A 17,743-nucleotide genomic window follows, 5' to 3' on the forward strand; every position below is an offset into this window, starting at 1 on the left:
AATGTGGTTACTGTGGTAAACCATAAGAAATCACACAAAAATTAAAAAATAAAATAGTAATATTATCATTATTTTAATTTTGTGAGGTTATCGGGTTGTTTCCATTGCCATACCTCAACGGTAAACAAGGATTAACCTACTGTTTGGTTGAACGAGCTTGGCAACACTTCATCATCCTTCATCCAGATAGAATTGCCAATTTATACATGTAGATATGACATGATATAATATCTTGTTGATATCACAATATTATATATAACTCTAAAAAGTTGAAACGGTTAACTAGATGCATTGTTTAGACATGTCCTTGCTGTAAATAGTCAATCTCTAGTGCTTAGTTTTGATGGGATTAGTGCACTGTAGAAGTCATACTGTACAGCCCGCCAACTCTAATAATTTTTAACCAAGTGATCTTGCCTACCCTCGTATTTGGGCATGGTTCTCCGTAGTACTGCGCGTACAATACTGCTGACGACATATGACACATGATCTTAACATGCTCATGTGTATATGTTAGTGGGCAGTTCTGTAAAAGATCTAATTTTCACGTGTTTAATGTTAGGAGAGGCTACACATTTATTTTAACACTTCATTTAATCCAGCTGGAAGGTGAGGGGTTCAGGATGTGAACCCTGCTGCAGGGTTCACCAACGAACATCTTTACCAATTGAGCTAGAAGCCCATCTCTTTCACATGTTTAGACTCAAAACTCTGTGGACATATAGTTAAAAACATTCATCCGTTCTCTATCAAATATGATATGCAAGAGATTTTTGGACTATTACAGCATATATCGTGATTGAACTATATCATCGATAAGAGAACACCTTGCAACGACCCACATGTTATTGTCTTGGTATAACGCCTACTACACAAGTATAATACATTCACACACCATACTGGGATAACAATCAATTGATTGAGTTAATTTTATAAGATAAAGATGACACATTATATTTTTTTTGATAGCTATTCCACGATATAAACAATAAAATTAACCACTTAAAATTTTTTATTTAAAAATATATAGAGATTTTTTTAAAAATAGCAATTAGGAAATTGTGCACGGAAAAACTAAGAAATAATCCGGTAAAGAATACATCTGCAGTGTTACCTGAGAATCCATATAATTATTGACTCTGACTCAACTGCACTAGCTGGCGCAAGCCAAAAGCTCCGATAGTCAATCGGTTGAACAGTAGAATGATCGGAGCAGCCAAGTAGGACAGGAGCAGACTAGCCCCATACGATGCACTGCAGGTGCAGGGGCAGGCTGGAGAGTTGGCGTGGCCGTGCCTGCGGTGCGAGGGCAAAAAGATGGCTGCTGCCGCGCATGCCATGCCATGCACCCCACCAAGGCACCAACCGCGGGGAGACGATTGACGAAAGCGATCGCGTCGTCGTGGGTTTTGCGTCGAGTTGGCTGGCGCCGATCGAGGCGGTCACCAACCCCGCGCGTCCGGGCTGGGCTGCCGCTCCGCCTGTCTCGTGCTCGTGCCGTGGAAAACGAGGGTACCCAACCCGCGTGCGCGGGTCCCGCCCACCCGCGCCGCGCGGCCGGTCTCGGTCTCGGTCTCTCTCCGCGGCGCCCGCGCATTTCCAGCTCCGCGTCCCGACGCGCCCGCGCGGCTGCCAAGCCCACCACCACCCGCAGCGCGGGATCTGGTCACCGCTGGCGTCACCCTCCACTTCGCCCTTCCCTCCCTCCCCTCCCTTGCGACCTAATGCGATCCGACGCGCGCCTGCCTCCACCTCCGCTCCGCTCCTCCTGCCTGCCTGCGCCCGGTCCACCGCCTGCCTCGCTGACCCGCGGGCCTCCTCGCCGCCTCCTCCTCCTTGCCCTTGCCCACGCCGCGACGGCAGCCAGACGACGACTCCCTCTCCCTCCTCCTTCCGATCTCTCTCTCTCTCTTCCCCATTTCCTAGCTCGGATCCTCTGATCCTCTCCTCTCCTCTCCTCTCCGAGGGTCTTGACTGTTCTTCAGGGAGCCCGCCCTTGTTAGTTGTTGTTATTGCTCCCCCTGAATCGCGGTCGTCGTCTTCTTCTTCCTGCTGAATCTTTGTTAGGCCGCGCCGCTGCCGGTCTCGGAGCGGTTACTCTTGGAGTTGGAGCACGCCGGCTGCTGGCCGCATGAACAGTGGAGGGAGGAGGAGGAGGAGGAGGGAGAGAACCTGCGCTTTTTGATCTACCAAGTCGTCGTCTCCAAAAACACTTCCTTCTTTTGGTCTTTTCGCACAAAAGGGTCTCCTCCTTTTTCCTCCATTCCTGGTCTCTCAACTCCGGAATTACCTCTCTTTGCTGTGATCTTTCTGTCTGATCACTAAATTAGCAAGCTTTGAGCTTCGCGGCGATCTCTCTTTGTCCAATTCAGTCTCTTTTGGTCAAGAGAGATCCCCATGTCGTCTTCGACACAATTGGGCTCCAGTTCTTCCGCCTGAGGTGCAGAATTTGGAGTTCTGTGTCGACCTGCTGCTGCTGCTGCCACCATGGACGCCCTTCATCCTGACGCCGACGCGGCGCCGTTGGCGGCGGCCGCGCCGCCGCAGAAGCGCGACGAGTGGAGCGAGAGCGGCATTGTGCGGCTGCTGGAGGCGTACGAGGCCAAGTGGCTGCTGCGGAACCGCGCCAAGCTCAAGTGGAGCGACTGGGTCGACATCGCTCAGGAGGTGTCCGCCCACTGCGCCATGGAGAACAACGCCGCCGCCGCGGGGAAGCCCGGGAGCAACAGCGCCAAGACGCCCAACCAGTGCAAGAACAAGATCGAGTCGATGAAGAAGCGGTACAGGGCGGAGTCCGCCGCGGCGGCGCGTGCGGGCCCTGCCGCCGCCGGTGGCCCGTCGTGGCGGTTCTTCTCCCGCATGGACGGGCTGCTCAAAGGGCCAGCCGGCTCCGGCCAGGTGTTAGGAGAGCTGAGCAACAGCGTAGACCTGCGAGCTCATCCACCTGCAAAGCCAGAGGTCGATGTCGAGGCAGATTTTGTCAATCAGTTGGCTGATGCAGGTCCAGGTGCACTTTCTGATTTGGTGAATGCATATGCAAATGGCTCAATCCAAGAGAAATCGGAGAAGGTTGAGAACAGCGGGCAGATAGAGGGGAGAGCTGCCGAGAGTGATGTAAATGTGAGCTCTCCGAGGATCAAGGAGGCCAACGACGACGCGGAGGAGGTGGACAAGGTCTGGGACATGTCCAAGAAGAGGAAGAACACAGAGTTTGATATCGCAAAGAGCATCGAATTACTGGCTAGCTCATTCTTGAAGATTGAGCGGGCAAGAATGGACCTTTACAGGGAAACAGAGAGGATGAGGGTTGAGGCTGAGATTAAGAAGGGTGAGATGGAGCTCAAGAGGACAGAGATTATGGCAAAGACACACTTACAGATTGCTAAGCTTTTTGCCAAGAGATTGAAGGAGTGCAGCGGCAAGACTGGTGGTAGCTCGTCTGTAACAGCTGAAGTGGACAACCTTGCCAAGAAAGGAGAAAATGGTTAGTATCAACACGACAATTTCCCAATATATAGATTGGTTGTAGTTCACTTAATATGGATATATGTTGTTCTTTAAAATCCATAGCTATTAACCCTTCCATGCAATTCGATGTTAAGTACTTGGCATTTGCTATTTCTGGAGTTCAATAATAGATTAGGAAGTTACAGCCTGCTCAGTCTTGTTGTCTAGTGTAATTATGTGCTACGTAGTAGTCTTTGAGCTCAAATTTAGGAGTTTGGTACAATTTTATCAAAATAAACTGATATTGTCTGAGTGAATAGTTTAAAAAAAATGCCAGCACCCAGCAGAGGACCAATCTGTAGCCACAGATTGGAAGCTTGTATTCTCTTCTGCTCTACACAATCTGTAACACATCTATATGTCTTTGGCTATGCTACCTTCACCATCTTTGTAACTGTAACTTTAAAAATTTCAGCTAATAGAATTCAGTGGGGAAACACCCCGGGTGATCTTTTCAAAAAAAGAGAAGAATGGATTGATTGTATGTGTGATATAATGCAAACACATAATGTTTCCTTAGTACATGATTATGATTGTAGGAATGCATGGGACTAAATTGCAATTTGCAAAGGTACAATCATGGGTTACCTCAGTGGGACGATCTTCCATGTTGCAAACACATGTTACCTGAAATTACCTAAGTATTCAGATCTTACATTAAGAAGACTACATCTGTTTCACATTACAAGATGTTCCGACTCTCTCTAGATTATATATATATATATTAATGAATTTAGACACATAAAACATATTCATTGATCCATAGATGAATTTAGATAGGACCAATACATCTTATCTTATAATATGAAATAGAGGGATTAATAAAATTATAATGAACAAAAATCGGCTGTGCTGATATGTCGTGCTATAACATAATGGGTTTAAGTCATAAATAGACAAAATTTTGCTGTGCCTCAAAAGCAAACCCAAACCTCATATAAACCTACAGGTATACAATTAAAAAAAGAAGAAAAGAAAGAGCAGTTTCAAGCTTGTTGAAAGTGATACTGATTGCGTATTGGCACCTTCATCCGAACACACTGAACATACAAGTACCCCAGAAAAGCATCATCAAACCCTATCAGCCTATCTTAAACGAAATGGACCATGTAAGCTTTGTCATGTATAAGAGAAAATTAGATCATGAGAGCTTCACACCGGATGATGAACCTCTTATGCGTAGCATATATATTTAGAATCGATCAGCCTGGTCAAGTGACCATGCTGTGGGCCAAGTCTTGGTTTGTGCTAGAGCAATTATCTTTTTCTTTGTACTGATAAAAAGGCAAGGGTCCGGTTTATTGAAGGATTAATAATTGTGCCCAAAAGTTAAACCTGATCTGAACAACTGTATCCTTGTAACCAAACATGTCGAATAACTTTTACACCTTCTACCTTATCTTGTTTCCTTATGAGCAATTCTCTTCTGAACTTTGGTCTCATCAATTTCAGGTTCAGGGTGATTGGAGACGCCAACTGGTTGTCCAGAAATCAGGCCTTTAGTTTTTGGTGTTTCTTGCGCACCAAATGTATGTCTTTTGATTGATCCAACTTCACCATGTATGAAGAGATAGTTAGCTGTACAATTAAGATGCAATAAAGCATATGATTGTGTCCCCCTTCAGTGGGATTATAGAAGCAGTTTTAGAATCAGTAACTAGCCTGAAGAAAGTTGTGGAGTTCCTTTTGTTGATTTTTTTTTAACTGACAGCCATCATATGTATTATTCTATCTCATTGCTGCAAAGTATCTTCTGAAGCGAGATCAATCATAAGAATCTTGCGGGAGATTCTATTGTATCGATACTTTTGCTGTGTAATTGCAGGATAAAAGATGTTGAATCTTTCACTATCTCTTACTTATGCTGAAATGCGGGATCCCAAGATTTCATCCGACTTTGTTTGATTTCAGTATAATTTATCACTTTATATGATGTTGAAACCATATATGCCCCTATTTAATTGCTTGCCGACTGTAATCACTCTAATGATTCACACAATACACTAGCACGAGAAATTTCTATATGCCTGACTCTAAGAGCATCTGTATTTTCGTCCACTGTACTTCATCAATATCCTTTAACTGCCAGGCTATAATTTGCAACGGATGTATCCATGAAGCAAAACCTGCACTGAAAATTCAACACATACTAAGAATCTATTTCAGAAATGAATGTTTATCAAACTACACTAAATCACACATTGTTAAAAAGAATCACATATAAATATAAGCCAAAATTTCAATTTTAAAACTTCATTTGAAGTCCTTTTTCTTTTGTTTTTTCTTAGTAGTTTACAATACAATATTTTTTAAATCACCAATGACACTTTATATAAAATTGTATTCATAAGTTATCTTTTGGTTGCTTTCAATAAGTGAACCTACGGAAGCCTAGTTGCAAATTCATTGCTCCCAAAATCGCAAAAGGCTGTTCCCGCGGGCCCACATATCAGTTGCAATGGCAAAACTCGGTGTGCACTCTCTGTGTGGCTGTAGCTATTAAGCGCGGTTAGAAATAAGAACAGGCAGTCCTTTTTCCTCTTCTCTCCCAAAAGGAAACCGCAAAAGGAGGAAATTTTTTGTGTCCATCTCATCCTGGTCCTCGGCAACTCGCCCGCGAGCAGGAGGAGACCTGCCATGGTGTCGATTTTGGGCGGGAAGAAGCATCGGGATCGCCGTCTTCTCCTCTGATCGGCCTCACGCGTCAGTTGAGTTGAGGAGCTAAGATTTCGAAGCCGCCATGTTTGGGTCCAGGGTCCAGGATGAGGTTGAGATGCAGAGGAGGGTTACCAACAGGTGCGTGCCCGCGGCCTGAATCTTGTGCCTTTGCCTTTTCGTCTCCGAGCAACTCTGCTCTAGCTGTTACCCTTTCGATTGGAACCACCCAATATTCACTCAAAAGTCAATACACATTCAGACGTATCGTAAACATGGTTTCTGGCTGAAATTTTTGCAGTTTTGTTTACTAAGTTGTTTCTCTGTGGTAGGATCTTTCCTGATGAGAGACAGGACCAGTTTAAGCTACCGTTTCAAGCTACACGGGCTGACAGATTTGGTGCAAACAGGATAGATGCAAAGACTACCGAGAAGATTAAAGTGCTAAACGAAGGAAACAAACCATGGCACCGTCGCATTCTAGATCCTGGAAGTAGCATGGTGTTAATGTGGAACAGATTGTTCCTAGGGTCCTGTTTGTTTGCTCTTTTTATTGATCCTTTCTTCTACTACCTGCCTCTAGTTGATAGACTAGATGATACCAAAAGTTCATGCATCGCCAAGGACCAGCGTTTGAGCATAACTATCACTATTCTTAGGACATTTGCTGACTTGTTTTACATGCTGAACATCATGGTCAAGTTCCGTACTGCATATGTAGATCCAAAGTCCAGGGTCCTTGGGAAGGGAGAGCTTGTGTTGGACTTAAAGAAAATTCAACAAAGATATCTCAGGAGGGCTTTCTTTATTGACCTACTTGCAACGATCCCTCTTCCTCAGGTAAATATCTCAGAAGTAACGTTTTTGGAATTCTTGTTGCATTTGTTGATGGTAGATACCCAGTTACCCATGTGCAAGACTAAAATTAGTTTGAAAGAGTGACTATGGTGCAAATGCTTGTAAACTATGCATCTTATATGCTTTATTTTCACCCTCACTACAATTTTTGTTGCAAAAAGTTGTTTATACCATAACTATCCCTCTGAAATTTTAATAATACTTTTCCACTTCAATAGTATTTCCACCATTTTCTTTCTGTTTTGAATAAATTCATTAGTCTTCATGACTAAAAACTGCATCACTTCACCTGGGTGAGTGAGCCATTGAGCTTGTCAGAGTAAATGTGACATTTAAACCAGGATTGCAAAAGGAAAGCTGTGGCCAGTTTCTTTTGTGTGGTTGCTACTGTTTCTGAGAGGTTGCTGTAGTAATCATGTTAGAGCCAGTCATGGATGCTTTATACTTGTTTTTCCACTCAAAAGAGTCCAAAGACAGTTACTTTTATTATTTCCACGTTTACTTAGAATATTTTCATTATATAGTTAAACACTACTTTGATTTATAATTATCCATGTTGTCTTTGCCAACATTGTTGTACACCTTCTTTTACTTTACACTGCTAGAATTCCATGACTGCCATGTTTCCCAATTTCCAGAGTGTGATTGATCCATTTTCCAACAGCTGAGTACCAATAGCGCAATCAGTTGAAACTTTCAAATTATACTGTCATAACCTGAATCTTTTGGTGGCACTTTTTCTTGCAGGTCACTGTGGGGATTATCATGCCTTCAATGAAAAACTCAGATTACAACATCCGGAACACCGTATTTGCTGTGGTTATTATGATTCAGTATATATTGAGAATGGTCCTCATTGTACCATTAAGCAATCGAATTATAAAAGCAGCTGGAGTAGTTGCGAAGTCAGCCTGGTTAGGAGCAGCATACAATCTTCTGTACTACATGCTTGCAAGTCATGTATGACCATCTTCCATCTTCAACTTAGTGTTCATCTTTGTGTCATGTTAGTTCGTTTAAATACTAAGTTTTCTGCAATTTAATTTACAATTGAAAGAAGTGGGAATACTCCCAGCTTAAATTTTGCAGTTTTTTCTGCAGTAGGAATAGGACAAGCAGCATGAGTCTATCTGTATTCGGTAATCATGGCATGTAGATATTTTAATTTGGTCTCTCTAGAAGAAGGAAATACATGCATATGTGCAAACTCAAATTGGAGGACAACAATTTTCATCTCACAGCTCCTAGCTGCACTTATTTTTTTCAACCAATACTTCAATAATGTTCCTCCTGGTTCCGCAGATTACTGGAGCAATATACTATCTTCTCTCCATTGAACGGCAAATTACATGTTGGAATCAGCAATGCCTAAATGAGTCACCTTCTTGTAGATTTGACTTCATAAGCTGCGACAATACTGACTCTAGCAGTTATGCTGTTTGGAGAAATAATACGAGTATATTTGAAAATTGTGATCCCAATCGTGATGCAAGTGCTAACCCTCCACCATTTAGTTATGGAATGTTTGGAACCGCACTGGGTAAAGGCGCTGTCTCAGCTCCATTTCTTGAGAAGTACTTCTTTTGTCTGTGGTGGGGCTTGCTTCAGCTTAGGTATAATTCATTTTTAATATACACCCCCTCTTGGATATTGAGCTTTTTGTACATCTGTTGTTGGTATCATGCCTGTGAACTGTTAATCTGATTATATATGTTACTTGGTGTTCTTTCATGATTTCTCCATTTTATTCATAGCTCTCTGTGCTTCAAATACAATTGCTCATGTTTAGCTTTCTCCTGCTGTATGTGCTCACCTTTTCAGTTCTAGTGGAAATCCTCTTCAGACAAGTGCATTCATCGCAGAGAACACATTTGCAATAGCAATTGGTGCTCTTAGTCTCATACTCTTTGCTCAGCTGATTGGCAATATGCAGGTAAAGACATATGTTCTGTTTTGGCCTTGGGGAGAAAAGGCTCCCAAGACAATATTTTTCTTGTTCCTGTTTCACATTTTATTTTAAATGTAGTAATGCAAGATTGTTACACTATGTTAACGTTCTGTGGAGTGAAATATTACACTGTAATATTTGTACATAAGTGGATGTCCTAATTTGTGATCAATGGATGCATCGTCATAGATTTCCATTTTCATGATTTTAAATCTAATGACAAGAACATAAAACCATCACTCTGCTCATAAGGTATCTTCCACATGTGCAACCAATTGTTGTTGGTTCAGAGATAGCTTATTTCCCTTTCTCTGTCACCTTTTAGACATACCTGCAGTCCATCAGTAAAAGGCTTGAAGAGTGGAGGCTGCGGCAAAGAGATATGGAAGAGTGGATGAGACACCATCAGCTCCCTGATGAACTTCAAGATCGTGTCCGGCGATTTGTTCAGGTTAAATGGCTTGCAACGCGAGGAGTCGAGGAAGAATCCATCTTACAGTCTTTGCCTGCTGACATACGTCGGGATGTACAACGTCATCTTTGTTTGGACCTTGTTCGACGTGTAAGTTATTATGGTTATTTACTTATATTACAACTGAATGAGTAGAACTAGTTTCTCAGAGGTTTTTGGTGATAGATTTAATAGTGGTATCTGTCTTCTGGATGGGAAAAACCAATGACAAAGTACCACCAGTGCTACTTGAGAATCTAGCAAGTTTTCACATTCCTTTCCCAAAATGCAGGTCCCTTTTTTCTCGGAGATGGATGCCCAACTTTTAGATGCCATCTGCGAGCGACTGGTGTCTTTCCTGTGCCCTGAGCGTACATACATCTCTCGTGAGGGTGATCCTGTGAACGAGATGCTCTTCATCATACGTGGTAAACTGGAGAGCTCCACAACCAACGGAGGCCGCAGCAACTTCTTCAACTCGATCATCCTGCGCCCTGGCGACTTCGCTGGTGAGGAGCTGCTCACATGGGCTTTGCTACCAAAAACCAATGTCCATTTCCCGCTTTCCACGAGGACGGTGCGGAGCCTCACAGAGGTGGAGGCCTTCGCCCTGAGAGCCGAGGACCTCAAGTTCGTCGCCAACCAGTTCAGGAGGCTCCACAGCAAGAAGCTCCAGCACACATTCCGGTTCTACTCCCACCATTGGCGGACATGGGCTGCCTGCTTCATCCAGGCTGCTTGGCGGCAGCACCAGAGGAGGAAGCTTGCAGAGAGCCTGAGCCGGTGGGAGTCATCATACTCATGGTGGTCAGAGGAACATCCAGCTGCTGACAAGCCTCAACAGGAGGGCCCTTCAAGCAGCAGCACGAAAACCATTGCTGAGAGTGCCATTGCTCAAATGCACAAGCTTGCCTCCGCTTCCAGAAGGTTCCGCGCCGATGACACCGCCATTCGGAGGCTGCAGAAGCCTGATGAGCCTGACTTCTCTGCAGATCATTTCGATTGAGGGAGGTTATCTGGTGTTTCCTGCTCTAAACATAATGTTGTAAAAACTACAATAGTATTATTCCCTGTGCATTGCATTATATATTGTATCAATAGCCAAATACTGATCCATGTGTATCTCAAAGAGGAAACAAAATTGATCCTTTTGTATAACTCTAGTATACGCATTTTAGGAGGTTGTATACACTTTGTTTGTAATGGAACCAACTCGAGAGTTTTGAAGGAATAAACAGTTTAATAGTTTACATCCGAGAATTTCTCATTCCATCTTGTTCTTGCAGGCTTTCTTCGATCACAGTGTTTTGATCTTCCAATAATCGCTTCGCGCTCTATCTGAGCATATAACCATTTAATATTACATCTGTCCCAAAATGATCATATCTTTGACATTCTTGTTTATCTCACAAAAAATTATATTTTACACAATAATTATATTGCAGTTTGGTAAAGTAGTAAATAAATGCGTCAGGATTAAATAAAATATTTGTAAGGTATAAGTAAAAAAATGATGTTTTTTGGAGGGAGTACAGCGTATTCGAAGTTAAGACCTGATAAATGACAAAACATTGACAACCCTGCCCAGGCATCATCTATGGACTATGCGGTGATCTGGAGTGCCTACAAACTACCTCCGTTTTATAATAATATATGTAATGTTTGGCTGTTTGTCTTATTTAAAAAATATAGAAATATTATTTATTTTGCTCGTGACTTAATTTATTATCAAAATAACTTTAAGCACGATTTTTTATTTTTTATATTTATACTAAATGCCATAGTAGATAGGTATTCTGCTCACTTTAAAGCAGGAAGCGCCCATGGCCTAATGGATAAGGCGTCTGACTTCTAATCAGGCGATTGTGGGTTCGAGTCCCACTGGGCGTGATTTTTGTTTTTCTTTAAATTTTCGATGTTTGAATTTTCTTTCTTCCAGAATGTAGCTGGGCACTCGATGCATTTTACAAAATATGATCTGCCAACATATTGTTGATATAATTTTTCCAAGTCGAGCTTTCAACAAACTACCATCTGTTAATATCCAGTACTCATTTGATTTTCCCCTAAATACTCTCCCTATTTTGATAGGTGATGTCATTAACTTTTTGTTTATCTTATTTATAAGGTTTATAAATAATTACACTTAAAATAAATTTATTTATAAATCTAATCATAATAAAACAAATCATCATTATATAATTATTTTAAATAAAATGAACAGCCAAACCTATAAAAAATCAACAATTTCATCTCCGTGCAACGGAATGTAGCACGCATAGTATTTGTGCTAAGCTCATCAGAAGTTGAGAACAAGACCAGTGATGTATTGATGTTGCAATTAGCAAGTACTACCTCCGTTACCTCCGTCCCTAAATGTTTGACGCCGTTGACTTTTTTATGCATGTTTGACTATTCGTCTTATTCAAAAAATTTACATAATTATTAATTATTTTTATATCATTTCATTTATCGTTAAATATACTTGTATGCATATATATAGGTTTACCTATTACACAAAAGAATTTAAATAAGATGAATAGTCAAACGTATATAAAAAATCAACGACGTCAAATATTTAGAGACGGAGGGAGTACAACTATTTTTACAGATAAAAGTTGCCTCATTAACCCTATTTCTGACAAGCCCATCAAACTCACAGTATTGGGCCCAACCAGGCCGTTCTTAATGGGCCGGGCCACATGAAGTTTCTGAAACGAAGGGATGTGCAGGCCCACGGTCAGTCTGACATCGGCCCAATAACAGCCCATTTAGTAGGAAAACGGGCATCGTGGTCTGCACCACACGAATGGGCCGGACCCCTGCAATTTGGGCTAAGAACGTTCGAAGATATATGGGCCTAGTAATGGACTGGGGCCCTTTCTTCCTCGCGGAGAAAAAAGAAAAAAGAAATTTCGACAGAGCATGCATGCTTAATCACTACAGCTGCTCAACTAATGATCAGTTTATTCCAACTAGCTATCGCTACTTTATCACTGATGATCAGTCGTCAACATCGATTAATTTTTTTATGTTGAAGCTATGATCAATTATTCCAGGCCTTTGCTATGAAGAAGTTATGACCAATTATTATAAAGTTTGTAGTTTGATTAATAACAGAAAAATTAATCGGAACATCATGCATCCTAAAGATAGGGAAATTATCTATGGCTGGTGAAAATATTACTTGCTATGCATGTAATTAATTCTTGTTCTCATAAGCCTGAAAAAGACTTCCCAAAATCAGCTAGCGTCAGATCATTCTGCCGATCAAAACTCCTGCACATCACCACCGGTAACATCAAATCAAATCGAAACGAAAGATGATAGTATCATCGAAGAGTAAAAGAATTGCCGATAATCAACCACTCGTTCTAATGTAGCCACATATATAACGTAAAGAACGTAAACAACGACTTGGGGTGTTGTTAAGCAGCTGGCCATCTGTCTGTCTGTCTGTCTGGATGGACAGCAGAGATTAATTGAATTCAACCATGTAACCCTGATCGATTTGTCTTCAGTGGGTACGGATTAATTTGGACTCTTGCCCCTAATCGGTGATACACTCCAGTGGCTAGGGCACAGCTAGCAGTCGCCACTCTCGTGTTAATTTGTGTGATCAGATGCCTGCATATACTCATGCTAAGACTGACTGACTTGTTCTGCATGCAGGAAGAAGCTAGCTTACCATAGCTTAGCTTTCCATTGCTTAGCTTAATTTAGAGTAGGAAAGAGCCATTAGCAGTACACGCCATTAATCGTGTCGTCGTCGTCTAAGTATACCTAAATGCATGCGTACGTACAACCCTAGCTAGCTTTAATTTCTCTCTGCTTCCATATTCTTTTAATAGGCACAATAGTTGATCGGTTTCTTGCATTTGAATCTGCATTTTTATATATAACAGAAAATAATTTAAACAATAATGAGTTCTATTATTTTCAGCTACTTAATTTACTTAAGTTTACTGCGTACACCATTGTATCTATCCATAAAGACTTCCATTATATAATCCTAGGAAGATTTTGACAGGGCTAGCTAGCTGCAATAGCAGATAATTATTTCCAGATCGATCGGATGGTACAGATGAACCGTCAAATGCACGCACCTTATGTACTAGCCTGTTATTTAATTAGTTACTGCTCTCAAGCTGGGACCGATCGACTAGCAAATTTAATTAATTACTTGTCTTGGTCACAATTAATCAACTATGCATATCATTGACATAATGACATTAGGTTCGTCGTCATAGGGACAAGTTAAGTCAAATCGACTCTACCTGCATTTGATCACACACTAAAGCATCTTTGGAAAAACGATGTCATGTCGCAACAGCAGTGGCTTAATCATGTTTCCCGGGTAAGTTGCAGTTTACAGCTGATCATATGAGATGCGTGCAGCAGGAGGACTTTGTGTCAAAAGAGTAATTGTGTGTCAACAAAGCATACATGCACTGTGACTACTAGCTGTGGTTGGGTTTGTTGGGTCAGTAAACATCTAATCAACTAATTAATTTTTGAGTCTATGTTGATTTCATCGTGAGATCGATCTATCATACGTGTTGATACATCGATCAGCTAGCTAGCAGCTGGTGGTGGCTAGAGTTCATGTTCAGCAAAAGTGACAAACAAAAAAAAAAGCTCCAGCTTTTAATTGCCATTAGGAGTTGGGAGGTAAAGACTCTTGCAGCAGAGAAAGCAACTATCAAAGAAACTGGAAAGAACCGCATCTCAAGCATAGTAAGAACCCAAGCAAAAGAATAATTATTATTGTTACAGCAGCACTCAACAGCAGCTCGATCGATCACCTTACTATTACTAGCTAGATCGAGATGTTAATTGGATGGCGCGTGAGATAGCTAGATGCATCATGCATGCATTGCACTATTAAGCTAATCTAAAACGGATTTGCTACCTTTTAAAAAAGACAAAATTGTCATGCATCCCTTGGATCTGAAGAATTAACATACGGATCAACCAATGTTGAGATATTACTTTTTTAAAAAGTAATGTTGAGATAAATTCGTTGATAGTAACATATATTTTAGTAAAAAAATCGAAGTGTTTTGGTCATGTTTTAGGAAACGAATAAAAAGAGGAATTGACAAAAAGTGAATTACAAGATGAACAGTTTGAGTCAAAACAAGACCACATTCAATTATATATTAGCTGGGAGAGAGCATACATGTATATGCCATATATAGATCAAGGCGGATCAACTACTTGATTAATGAGTTATTATTTAACCATATGTATTATATCTCTCAAAGATCGATCAGGCCTATACATATAGATTAATTAGCTGATCAAACAGTTCCACTAGCTGGAAATCAATCGTGTTCCACCAGATGATGCAAAATAGTTATCGATCAACGCTAGCTCTAGCTAGCTAGCTAGGTACGTAATCATGCATGAATCATGACTATGATTAAGTGTAATCGCGTATGTTAATTAGCTCAAAGCCTCAGCGACAAGTCGATCTCCTCCCCGTTCCGGCCGTAGAGCCCGCCGCAGCCGCCGTCGACGGTCGCCGGAGGCGCTGGCGCCACGTCGTCCTCCGCCGCCGCCGCCGCCGCAGTGTGGTAGGGCACCCACAAGCCTCCGGCGACGCCGTCGAAGCCGTGGACGGCCCGGGACGGCGGCGACACGGCGGCGGCGACGTCCCGGCTGCGCTTGGCGAGGGTGCGCTCGAGCTTGTGCGCGTTCTGGTGCCCGCCCAGCGCCTGCGAGCTGAAGAACTTGCGGTGGCAGTAGTTGCAGGAGAAGGCCTCCCGCGGGTCGGCGGCCGGGGCAGCGCCGCCGGTGCTGGCAGGACGCCGGCGCGGCGAGGTCTCCGCCTGCACACGCACGTTGAGGTTGTCGCCGCCGCCGTGGACTTGCGCTGGCTCGCTCTCCATTGACGCCCGCCTAGCGAGACCAACCCAACAACTCTTTCGTATTGGCTTCGCTTTGCTTGCGTTGAGTGTGAGTGTCTTCTTCTTCTGCGAGATAGCTAGCCAAAGTTAAGTAGAGATCAGTGGTGGTGTGATCATGTGAGCCCTCTATATAAAGAGAGGATTCCTTGTCCTATTGTTACAGTTGCACCACGTGTCATCCGGATGCAGCTAGTCTAAGGCTCCGTTTGGATTTTTTTTTTTGGATTATTTGATATTTGTGAACAAAACAATGAATCAGTTGTTGTGGAGTTTAAAATTTGCTCTAGAAAATATTCAATGAGAAGCTTTTATATAGAAAATTTTATATTTTTGCTATTGATTAAACGTTTGATTTTTTTCTTCTGTTAAACATGCCCGCAATGCATGGGGGCTATGAAGGGAGGACGTGTTGAGATTTTTGACTTACGTACATGCCTTTAGATTATCGTCCAACGACAGTGATCGGATTTAATTGATGAAATTAAAATTTTCAAACATTTGATCACTAGGTGGACCCAAAATTTTAATTTGCACGAAACATACCATTTAGGCCCAAACCCCCAAAATATGCTGAGCAAAAATATAGGGTCTAATTAAATTCTCAAGGGTTTTTTTACCATTCTTAAAAAAATATCTCAAGGTATCAAGAATTTTAGTACAAATTTTTAGTACCTCAACATACAATGTACCACACTTTTTACGTTAAAAAGGTGGTACTTAAGATACTTTTACAATAACAGTAAAAAAGTTAAACGAAGACTGAACTACTCTGACATACATCTAGAGATTCGGATGCAGATCATCATCTGTCAGCCTCTGGCTAGCTCCACCGACGTGTACTGTAAAACTAATTAACAAAGCAAATGCTACTTGATGAAACAAGATCAAGACGCGAAAGATGCAGGTGTTAGATAGAGTGAAATTAAAGCAAGATGTACAGGACCAGATGACTATATAGAGAAGAGAGACGACAAGAACTGGGAAAGTGCATGAACATTGAAGCGAAGATGCACATGTGGTGTGCTCGACGGGGAATGATATTCAGATGTGGGAGGTAGCTGTGGCTCTGTGTGTCCCTTCCTGAGAAAGGCCATGCATATTGCTGCCTATAGATGACCATTCAGGTGTTAACTTATATGCTTTCGATTCGATATCTCCTATAGCAATCTTACAAGTGTTTGCATCAGTAGCCATTCAGCATTTCAGCAGCAGCAGTAGTGTACTGTAGATACTACTATTGAAAGAACGGCATGAATTGGATGCATGTGCATGAAAGGCTTCATGCAGATGCAGGCATTCACATTTTCTTTGCTCTTTCTGCAGCATGGCTACATGATCTGATGATCGATCTGCAGGGGCAGCTTGCAAGATCAGCTGTCACATCTGAAATATCTTACACCAGCATTCATTCATGCATGAACGGGTGACACGATTTCACATAGGGAGAGTATATTATGTGCATGCATATGCTATATATATCTGAGATCGAATTACTGTTGCTGAATTGCTGATGCATCACTGCATCGACAGTAGGCTGTGACGCCGATCGCACGAGCACTGTAACACGCAAGCACGGTGACACAAGCTAGCGAGCGATGATGTGCATGCGCAGAAATTAATTAATTTTAATTAATTAATTAAACACTGCATTCATACGTGTTTCTCGTGTCAACTTTACCATTGCATTGCAGCTAGCAGCAACCATATGATTCAAACACATTAACACGCATGTAAAATGCATAAATATAAATTTATGATGTCACTGTACCGACGCAAGTGAAAGGATATATGAGGCCGGAATAAGTGTGCGAGTCACTTGTAAAACAAATCGACATGTCCAAGCTAGATGAGATGAACAACTCTAATATGTGCATCAATCAAGGGAGCTTTTCGGTCAGTCAATGTTGGCTTTGAAGTGGAGATGTAGTCAGCATGCATCTATCTGTCGTTGACCAGATGGCTGCAGACACGGTGTTGAATACTTGCAAGCATACATATGCAATTCATTGACCTGGCAAAAGTACACCCTCCGTCCCGAAATAAAACAAGCTTTTGATCATCAATGTCCAATGTTTAGCCATCCGTCTTATTTTAAAAAATTAAAAAAAATTAATCACATATAAAATACTATTTATGATTTACAATCTAACAATTCTACATGATTTACGCAGCTAAAGAGCTGTCACATCTGAGATGTCTATGCCTACACGATCTCACATATTCCATCTAAAATAAATATATCTAGGATTAAATAGAACATATCCTAACGATAACAATGTAAATCTAAATACATATGATTGGTTGAATCATATCAAAGGTTTTGTTTATTTTAAGACGGAGGGATTATTACTAAGCGATGATGTGCGTATTGCAGTGTTACTAGCCACTACTATCATATCACTTTGCTGCGAC

At 41.7% G+C, this 17,743-nt stretch overlaps 3 protein-coding genes and 1 non-coding gene across 4 annotated transcripts; 3 read left to right on the forward strand and 1 right to left on the reverse strand.

Moving 5' to 3' along the window:
• Nucleotides 1–1,749: 1,749 nt before the first annotated feature.
• On the forward strand, nt 1,750–5,284 carry LOC102699530 (trihelix transcription factor ASIL2-like). Its single transcript, XM_006660906.3, has 2 exons — nt 1,750–3,484; nt 4,960–5,284. Exons 1-2 carry the CDS (start codon nt 2,488–2,490, stop codon nt 4,968–4,970), a joined length of 1,008 nt encoding a protein of 335 aa, XP_006660969.2. The 5' UTR covers nt 1,750–2,487; the 3' UTR covers nt 4,971–5,284.
• Nucleotides 5,285–6,042: 758 nt separating this feature from the next.
• Nucleotides 6,043–10,600, forward strand: LOC102699808 (cyclic nucleotide-gated ion channel 17-like). The gene is made up of 7 exons (XM_006660907.3): nt 6,043–6,303; nt 6,495–7,002; nt 7,768–7,980; nt 8,323–8,633; nt 8,842–8,953; nt 9,294–9,530; nt 9,712–10,600. Exons 1-7 carry the CDS (start codon nt 6,248–6,250, stop codon nt 10,423–10,425), a joined length of 2,151 nt encoding a protein of 716 aa, XP_006660970.1. The 5' UTR covers nt 6,043–6,247; the 3' UTR covers nt 10,426–10,600.
• A 636-nt stretch (nt 10,601–11,236) lies between these two features.
• TRNAR-UCU lies at nt 11,237–11,309 on the forward strand. Its single transcript has one exon. It is a non-coding gene; the product is annotated as a tRNA-Arg (tRNA).
• Nucleotides 11,310–14,569: 3,260 nt separating this feature from the next.
• LOC121055384 (zinc finger protein 3-like) lies at nt 14,570–15,368 on the reverse strand. The gene has a single exon (XM_040527860.1). The coding sequence runs from the start codon at nt 15,311–15,313 to the stop codon at nt 14,873–14,875; it is 441 nt and encodes a 146-aa protein (XP_040383794.1). The 5' UTR covers nt 15,314–15,368; the 3' UTR covers nt 14,570–14,872.
• Nucleotides 15,369–17,743: the final 2,375 nt, after the last annotated feature.

This window comes from Oryza brachyantha, chromosome 9, assembly GCF_000231095.2.
Source record: "Oryza brachyantha chromosome 9, ObraRS2, whole genome shotgun sequence".
NCBI lineage: Eukaryota > Viridiplantae > Streptophyta > Magnoliopsida > Poales > Poaceae > Oryza > Oryza brachyantha.